Source organism: Colobus angolensis, unplaced genomic scaffold (assembly GCF_000951035.1).
Source record: "Colobus angolensis palliatus isolate OR3802 unplaced genomic scaffold, Cang.pa_1.0 Scaffold410, whole genome shotgun sequence".
NCBI classification, from domain to species: Eukaryota; Metazoa; Chordata; class Mammalia; order Primates; family Cercopithecidae; genus Colobus; species Colobus angolensis.
The window spans coordinates 438,939-448,453 of NW_012117489.1; the positions used below are offsets into that span (position 1 = coordinate 438,939).

The following is a 9,515-nucleotide window of genomic DNA, read 5'->3' on the forward strand; positions in this document are numbered from 1 at the left end:
CCTGCGCCTCCGCCTCCTTCTCCGCCGCCGCCGCCTGACCATTTGTGTCAATCCCTCAACTCGTTCCCTCTCCTCTCCCTCGCGCGCCCTCGGACCGGTTTCCAGGCGCCCCGCAGTCTGTCTTTCACCAGAAGGGAGGAGCCTTGAAACCGACGCAGAACTGGAGGCTCAGGGACCGTCGCCCAATCGCGGCTCCGGCTTCCCGGCGCAAAGGGAACCGGCCGCCTTCTCGCCTGAGCGAAAGCCAGCGGCTGGCGGGCGGGGTAGGAGGAGGCGGGAGGAGGAGGAAGTGGTGGTGGCACTACTCAGGCACAAAGAGTAGGATTGCTATGAAGCGGGACAGGCTTGGTTGCTTTTGCTTTTTCAGAAGAAAAGGGCGAGGACAAGTAGGAGAATGGTCCCATATGCTACTGGAGATAATGAATAGGAGTCAGAGGACCGCGGGACCTAGCTTTTCTTTTCTTGTATCCATTATCATGTTTAAAAATCCTGCTCTTAACGCTGGTTATCAACAGCAAACCGGGTGCTGCTTCCAGAACAGATGCCTTTGACTTAAGGAGCGCACGGTTTCCTTTGAGTTTGTGTCTGTCGAGGTTTTGTTTAAAATATTACATTAATAAATCCTCTAGTTCACTGACTGGGCTTGGCGGGCTTTGGTCGCGCCATTTCCCCAGAGGAGACGTTCACGGGATTGCTGTCAAATGAAACAAAACACAAACTTTGATGGAATTTGGAAAGTAAAGCCAGATGCGCCTTCTGCTAATATCATTCTTGTAGTCAAACTCCCTTTTTTCCGCCTCTTTAATCAAGTCAGAAACAGAAGCAAAAGAAAACTATCCATTAAATTTTTGGAGAGGAAAACTTAAGAACCCGACGACCGAGGCGGTGGGGGCGCCTCTCTGGGATCGTCCTCGCCGCTCCAGACCGCAGAGGTGGCGCCGGCGGGAGCTGCACTCGCCGGCAGCCTAGGCCCTTGGGGAGCCTTTCTAAACCCTGGGGACGCCCACGGCTCTGATGGGAACTCCTGGGACCTGGGCCATTTAGGTTCCACAGGCTGGGCTACAGAGCTGGAGAGGCCAGTTTAACGAACAAAACAAACAAACAGTCTGGAAAGCAAACAGCGAACTGTACATTCTCTTCCTAATTCCAAAACAACATAATCCGTCTCAGCAGACGCACATTAATGTTGTTTTCCTTGTAAGATTATTTTAAATGGTGGTTTGACTGTGTGATTCAGTTTTATCAGAAAAGTGCCATTGGACTATTAATTCTTCGATTTTTTTTTTTTTTTTTTTGCCTGTGATCAGACTCTATCTCAGCGTACTTTTCGCCAATTACTATCATTCATTTACACATTCGTTTAATAGATACCAACCACCCATTGTGCTATAAGCACTCTTAAGTCGTAGAGTATAAAATGAAGGAGACCTGTGCCAGCCCTAGAGGAGGGCGTAATATAATGGGGCACAGAAATGCAAATCACTTGTCACAGTGTCCATCCCAAAGCCAAAAAGGCACAAGGAAAGCAACCAGCTCAGATGAAATGTGGTTCTGACAGAGAGGTAGGTGCAAGGTGCAAAAGATTAAATCTCAAATTCACTTGAATTGCCGAAAGCGGCCAGAGAGATGAGTGTAGCTGAGGCACTTTGAGGGGAGACAGGAGGAAAGGTTTTAGTCCAGACTAAAACGTTTGGGCCAAATTATACAGAAAATAGAAAACTATTGGAAGATCAGTTTCCCCACATAAACAGGGAATGATTTCAGGGTGGCTGAAAGAGGGCTCTTGAGGCAGGCTGTCATTAGGAAGCTTTAACATTCATCTACACATAAGGGTTACTAGTTAGATGGGTGTTACTTGTACTACATACTAACAAGTCTCTGATAATTTCACTACCCAGCATGTTGGTGTCTACACATCTTTACCTGCTAAAGCAAAATGACATCTATTTGTCTCAGATACATGTTACTGTTTTTCAAATGTTTATATAAGCAGTACATTCATAAAATGCATGTTTGCTTTAACATATTTCTGATTGCTAGCATTTTTTTTAAAGCAACAGGTACTAAATGCATAATTATGTGAGCATGTGTTTGTGTGCTGACTGTAATTTATGACACATTTTGATATTGAAAAGGAGGTTGGGAAGCACAGCTCTCTGAGGTCCTTTGAACCGTTCAGTAAGTGTTCATTTTACACTCTAGCATCCTGGTCCCCAGGCTCCCAGAGACACTTTTTCTCTAGCCTTTCCACTCTGATGCTCATTCCTCTGCTGATGGTATCCTGTGTTTAGGAACTTTATCAAGCCATCTCTCTCCTATCACTCCTGTCTTGGAAAGACTTAACCTGTCTTGTGTTCTATTCTCTCACGTCATTCGAGCTGACTAGGCTGAGTGAAAAGTGAATTTATTCTGATATGTTAATTACCAAGAAGCGTCATATGTGTTAAGCATCCATCCCTACCATCACTCCAAATCCTTCTCCTTCTCCCCTAAGGGGTTAGGGCACAGAGAATATGGCAGACCACTCAGTTCCGTTTCTCAGAGTAGAAGACACTGTCTTGCTTCAAAAGTTGTTCTACTGAAATTCTTGAACTTGTTTTATATTCCACCTGACAGTGAAGTTTACTACGAAGAGGCTCAGAAGTACAGCCAGAGTTAAAAAGAGAGAGAGAGATGTACCCTAGAACTTAAAGTATAATAATAAAAGAGAGAGAGAGAGAGAGAGAGAGAGAGAGAGAGAGAGAGAGAAAATGTCATTCTTACCAGATTATGAAACTGGAAGCAACCAAAGATGTCATCTAGAAATGAGTTAATTTTCTGCAATCTACAATTAAGAATATTGGACCCAGAAATATTAAGGGATGTGCCTCAAGTTAAATGGCCCTATTTGGCTTGAATATCATTAGAAGCTTATTTTAATCCTTCTATGTTATTTTAAGTAGCTCTAGTTCTTCTTATCTTTTTTTAAAAGTTAGTTTTCTGTGGAAGTTCTCCCTCAATAGAATGTGTAAATAAAAAACCTTATAAAATTTTTAAAAAATCATTTTCTGAGTGTTGTCTTCCAAAGTTTAAAAAAACCAACAAACTTCATTTTCATTTATTATACAAATAAAATATTTAATTTACCAAAACTATGTAATACAGAAGAAGGTACTAAAATCAGAAACAATTCAGAGTTTTAGTCAGTAATAACCAGAGTCATGAAAGGAGGTCTTTTGGAGGAGGTCATGAAGGCAATGGGTAACAAAATATTAGAAGAGAAATATGAGCAGTGTATTTTAACAGAGTATAAAATGTACTATTTTCTCAAGATGTGGAAAAATTTGAGATCCACAGATAAAAATTACTAAGTATGAACTATTATGAACTTGGTAATAAAAATATTTCAGTTAGGTCAAAACTATAAACAACCCAATTCCTCCTTGATACTGCTTTGTCAAGCATCAGACTCAGTCAACTTTTCTTATATCAAAGATCTTGTTTTATCAGGCCTTTCCCAAATCTTCTGAAGTTTCTCCAGACTGCTTATGTCAGGTTGAATGTGGATAATTATCAGGGATAGAGATCCAGTTCCAATTACATATAGTTGACTGTACACAGACACACAGGCAGTTAGGTGAATGCTCCATGTGCAACCTGAAGGATCTTAAGCTTTTAGGTGAGTTGCTTTTTTGCTGGCTTGTGGGTGGCAGACTTGAATTGTCTTTGTTGAAGAATAGAGATTAACATAGGTTAAGACTATATTTTTGAAAACCTACTGTGTATACTTGGTGTTATTTTGCACAATGTTTCCATACATTGTGTTGCTTAAACTTTGAGGAAGGTGCTAATTATCTTATCCCTCTTTTTTTTTTAGCCTTTTTCTTTTTTTTTTAGAGGCAGGGTCCCATTCTGTCTCCCAAGCTGGCATGATCATAGGATCATAGTTCGCTGCAGCCTCAAACTCCTGGGCTTGAGCAATCCTCCCACTTTAGCTTCACTCCTACTTGGGACTACAGGTATGCACCATCATGCCCATCTAATTTTTTAAATTTTTGTTGAGACAGGGTCTTGCTGTGTTGCCCAGGCTGGTCTCAAACTCCTGGGCTCAAGCTGTCCTCCCACTCAGCCTCCCTATGTTATCTCCTTTTAATAGATGAAGGATCGAAGGCTCAAAGCACTTAAGTAATTTGTGCAAGATCCCATAGCCAGTAAGTGCCAGAATGGGGCTTGTGTCTGACCAAGGTCCATGGACTTCCAGTTAGTAACACTATGTGATCGTGTCCAGTGAAAAAATCACAGAAGAAAATGTGGTTTCTGGGAACACATCAGATGATTGCTCAGTATTTAACATAGTTTTCTATACCAGGATATATATGCTGGGGGCTTAAATGCTGGGATTCACTGATGCGTTAGACCACCCTCTCCAAAGGTGTTCTGTGAGATAAATTTGTTCAAATAAGTTTGGAAAAAAGGCCATACTCTGTGTCCTTATTGGAGATTCACATTAGCCTAATATAATCTCTGAGAAGTGCTGAGCTGAAGAACCCTTTTAAACTTTTGTCTTATTTAGTATTTCCACATTTGGAATATACATATACAAACACACACTTGGAATACACACATGTATATACATACACATACATAGACACACATATATATTATACTGCATCAATATTTTGCTTGGCATTAATGCTCTGTGAGATTCAACTTGAAAAATGCTGAATTAGACCTAATATATTTTGAATTTTTATTTTATAAGGTTGGACTCTCACCCCTGTATTACTTTTGAATGTCAGGTGTAGAAAGTAAGAACTTGGCCTGCTATGCTTTGAGTTCCTGACTCTTCTTGAATTTCTAGTGAAGGGAAGTTGATTGGTTAAGGAGCTGATGGTAATAGAGAAAACTCAGACCATACTATTCCCTTCTTTCTGGGTGGCACCACCTAGGAGTCTATTATATCGTCTTTTTAGAGACACATTAAGTATAACTCTACTAAAGCTTTCAGCGTAGTTCTCTATTTCATTTCTTCTTGAATTTCCAACCCAGAAATTACTACATAAGATATTTCTTATCTTCCATAACATCTGTATTCTTCTGCAACAATTCTAAAAATGAATGTCTTTTCTTTCTTTGTTTTTTCTTTCTTTCTCATACAAATCTGCTCTCGACATTGGTAAAATAGTTCTTGAATTCATTCACATACAGAAGCTCAATTTGTAGACTCATATATATATATTTCCCTAAAACCACTTATCAAAAGAGATTTTCAGTGTGATCACCTTGACTTTTATCTTATAGGGTACTTACAGCTGATTGATATTAAAATCCTGAACTAACTTATTATTTGAGAGTCAGCCATAATTTGCTATAATTTACATTTTAAACATGGCAAGACTTAAAGATTTAATATAAAGGGGTGGCTCAGTAGTTCTAAATATGAATCATGGATTACTTGTACACAAATCTCACAAAACACATTTTTTATTTTTTAAAAAAGATAAGAAGTATGAAAGGGGAAACAAATCACCATCACTGAATTTTCATCAAGGTAGGATAATAACCCAAATTTTCTTGTAATTAAAAGATTAAACTATAATAGGAAATTTTGCTAAATACATTACTTAAACATCAGTTTCACAAAAAAAGTGCATATAAAGAGTATTTCATGACTCTGCTTTAATTAGTTCTGTTGTCATGTCATTGTGCAATTGTAAATGGTGTATACTATCTGGGAAAACTTTTGCAAAACATGCAGGCATTTGTATTAGATTTAGAATTTAGTCCTTCTTCGAGTCCCTGGGAAAGAAATATAGATGATTCCTTGTAAATTAAAACCTTATGCCTGATCCGCTTAAAGAGGCCTCTCTGATTGGCTAAGATGTGGGGTGCTGAGTTTGCAATCATTTTGATGCAGAAATGAATTTTAGGAGAATAAGTAAAACTTGTGCTTCTGTAAGTGAACATTTCTATTCTCTCTTCTAGATGATTTGTGTATGGGGGAAATAATGTTATGCATCTGTTAAAATTATAGGCTGATCAAATTGTTTTCTTCTTTTTTGTTTCTTGCTTTAACCTGAAATCTCCTGGCCGTGTAAATTGACAGGGAAGTCAATTTAATGTTTCTAAAGTTTGGGTACAAATATTCATCTTTAGGGTGGGGGGCTGGCAAGATGACCAAATAGGAACAGCTCTGCTCTGCAGCTCCCAGTGAGATCAACGCAGAAGGTGGGTGATTTCTGCATTTCCAACTGAGGTACTTGGCTCATCTCTTTGGGACTGGTTAGACAGGGGGTGCAGACCACAGAGGGCGAGCTGAAGCAGGGTGGGGCATTGCCTCACCGGGGAAGCACAAGGGGTTAGGGAACTCCCTCCCCTAGCCAAGGGAAGCCATGAAGGACTGCGCCATGAGGAACCATGCATTCTGGCCCAGACATTGTGCTTTTCCTACAATCTTCACAACCCACACACCAGGAGATTCCCTTGTGTGCCTACTCCACCAGGGGCCTGGGATTCAAGCACAAAACTGGGTGGCTGTTTGAGCAGACACTGAGACACTGAGCTAGCTGCTAGAGTTTTTTTTTTTTTTCACACCCCAGTGGCACCTGGAATGCCAGCAAGACAGAACCGTTCACTCCCCCAGAAAGGGGGCTGAAGCCAGGAAGCCAAATAGTCTAGCTCAGTGGATTTCACCCCCATGGAGCCCAGCAAGCTAAGATCCACTAGGTTGAAATTCTCACTGCGAGCACAGCAGTCTGAAGTTGACCTGGGATGCTTGAGCTTGGCGGGGGGAGGGGTGTCAGCCATTACTGAGGCTTGAGTAGCAGTTTTTCCCTCACAGTGTAAACAAAGCTGCCTGGAAGTTCGAACTTGGTGGTGCCCAACAAACTCCTCTCAGCTAAAGGAGCATGTTCTAACCCAATGCAAGGAAGCTAAGAACCTTGAAAAAAGGTTACATGAATTGCTAACTAGAATAATCAGTTCAGAGAAGAACATAAATGACATGATGGAGCTGAAAAACACAGCACAAGAACTTCGTGAAGCATACACAAGCATTAATAGCCAAACTGATCAAGAAGAAGAAAGGATAACAGAGACTGAAGATCAACTCAATGAAATAAAGTTAGAAGACAAGATTAGACAAAAAAGAGTGAAGAGAAATGGACAAAGCCTCCAAGAAATATAGAACTATGTGCAAAGACCAAATCTACCTCTGATTGGTGTACCTGAAAGTGATAGGGAGAATGGAACCAAGTTGGAAAACACTATTCAAGATATAATCCAGAAGGACTTCACCAACCTAGCAAGGCAGGCTAACATTCAAATTCAGGAAATAGAGAGAACACCACAAAGATATTCCTCAAAAAGAGCAACCCCAAGACACATAATCATCAGATTCACCAAGGTTGAAATGAAGGAAAAGATGTTAAGGGCAGCCAGAGAGAAAGGTCGGGTTACCCACAAAGGGAAGCCCATCAGACTAACAGCGGATCTCTCAGCAGAAAGCTTTCAACCCAGAATGTCATATCCAGCCAAACTAAGCTTCATAAGTGAAGGAGAAATAAAATTATTTACAGACATATGCTCTCAGCAAATGCTGAGAGACTTTTTCACAACAGGCCTGCCTTACAAGAGCTTCTGAAGGAAGCATTAAACATGGACAGGAACAACCAGTACCAGCCACTGTAAAAACATACCAAATTGTAAAGACCATCAACGTTATGAAGAAACTGTGTCAACTAATGGGCCAAATAACCAGCTAACATAATGACAGGATCAAATTCACACATAACAATATTAACCTTAAATGTAAATGGGCTAAATGCTCCAATTAAAAGACACAGACTGGCAAATTGGATAGAGTCAAGACCCATGAGTGTGCTGTTTTCAGGAGAGCCATCTCACAAGCAAAGACACATATAGGCTCAAAATAAAGGGAATGGAAGAATATTTACAAAGCAAATGGAAAGCAAAAAAGTAGAAGTGGTTGCAATCCTAGTCTCTGATAACACAGACTTTAAACCAACAAAGATCAAAAAAGACAAGAGCATTACATAATGGTAAAGGGATCAATGCAACAAGAAGTGCTAACTATCCTAAATATATATGTACCCAACACCAGAGCATCGAGATTCATAAAGAAAATTCTTAGAGACCTACAAAGAGACTTAGACTCCCAGACAATAATAGTGGGAGACTTTAACACCCCACTGTCAATATTAGATTAATGAGACAGAAAATTAGCAAGGATATTTGGACATGAACTCATCTCTGGACTAAGCGGACCTAATAGACATTTACAGAACTTTCCACCCTAAATCAACAGAATATACGTTCTTCTCAGCACCACATCACACTTATTCTAAAATTGACCACATAACTGGAAGTAACACACTCCTCAGCAAATGCAAAATAATGGAAATCATAACAAACAATCTCTCAGACCACAATCAAATTAGAACTCAGGATGAAGAAATTCACTCAAAACCACACAACTACATAAAAACTAAACAACCTGCTCCTAAATGACTATGGGTAAATAACAAAATTAAGGTAGAAATAAATAAGTTCTTTGAAAACAATGAGAACAAAGATACAATGTACCAGAATCTCTGGGACAGAGCTAAAACAGTGTTTAGAAGGAAATTTATAGCACTAACTGCCCACAGGAGGAAGCAGGAAAGATCTAAAATTGACACCCTAACATCACAATTAAAAGAACTAGAGAAGCAAGAGCAAACAAATTCAAAACATAGCAGAAGACAAGAAATAACTAAAATCAGAGCAGTGCCGAAGGAGATAGACATGGAAAACCCTTCAAAAACTCAATGAATCCAGGAGCTGGTTTTTTGAAAAGATTAACAAAATACATAGACCACTAGCCAGACTAGTAAAGAAGAAAGAAAGAAGAATCAAATAGACACAATAAAAACTGTTAAAGGAGATACCACCACTGACCCCAGAGAAATACAAACTACCATTAGAGAATACTATAAACACCTCTACACAAAAAATCTAGAAAATCTAAAAGAAATGGATAAATTCCTGGACATATACACCCTCCCAAGACTAAACCAGGAAGTAGTTGAATCCCTGAATAGGCCAGTAAGAAGTTTTGAAATTAAGGCAGTAATTAATAGCCTACCAACCAAGAAAAAAAAGAAACCCAGGACCAGACAGATTCATAGCTGAATTCTACCAGAGGTACAAAGAGGAGCTGGTACCAGTCCTTCTGAAACTATTCCAAACAATAGAAAAAGAGAGAATCCTCCCTAACTCATTTCATGAGGCCAGCATCATCCTGATACCAAAACCTGGCAGAGACACAACAAAAAAAAAATTTCAGGCCAATATGCCTGATAAATATCAATGCGAAAATTCTCAATAAAATATTGGCAAAGTGAACCCAGCAGCACATCAAAAAGGTTACCCACCATGATCAAGTCGGCTTCATCCCTGGGATGCAAGGCTGGTTCAACATTCGCAAATCAATAAACATAGTCCATCACGCAAACAGAACCAATGACAAAAACTGC

The 9,515-nt window shown here is 39.8% G+C and overlaps 1 protein-coding gene across 1 annotated transcript in view; it reads right to left on the reverse strand.

Moving 5' to 3' along the window:
* FZD1 (frizzled class receptor 1) overlaps positions 1 to 666 on the reverse strand; it is a 4,866-nt gene extending 4,200 nt beyond the window's left edge. The window contains exons 1-2 of the mRNA XM_011956215.1: positions 639 to 666; positions 96 to 301 (exon numbers count right to left, since the gene is read on the reverse strand). Coding sequence (XP_011811605.1) covers positions 96 to 301; positions 639 to 666 — 234 coding nt within the window. The remainder of the gene's footprint in view (positions 1 to 95; positions 302 to 638) is intronic.
* Between the last annotated feature and the right edge of the window lie 8,849 nt (positions 667 to 9,515).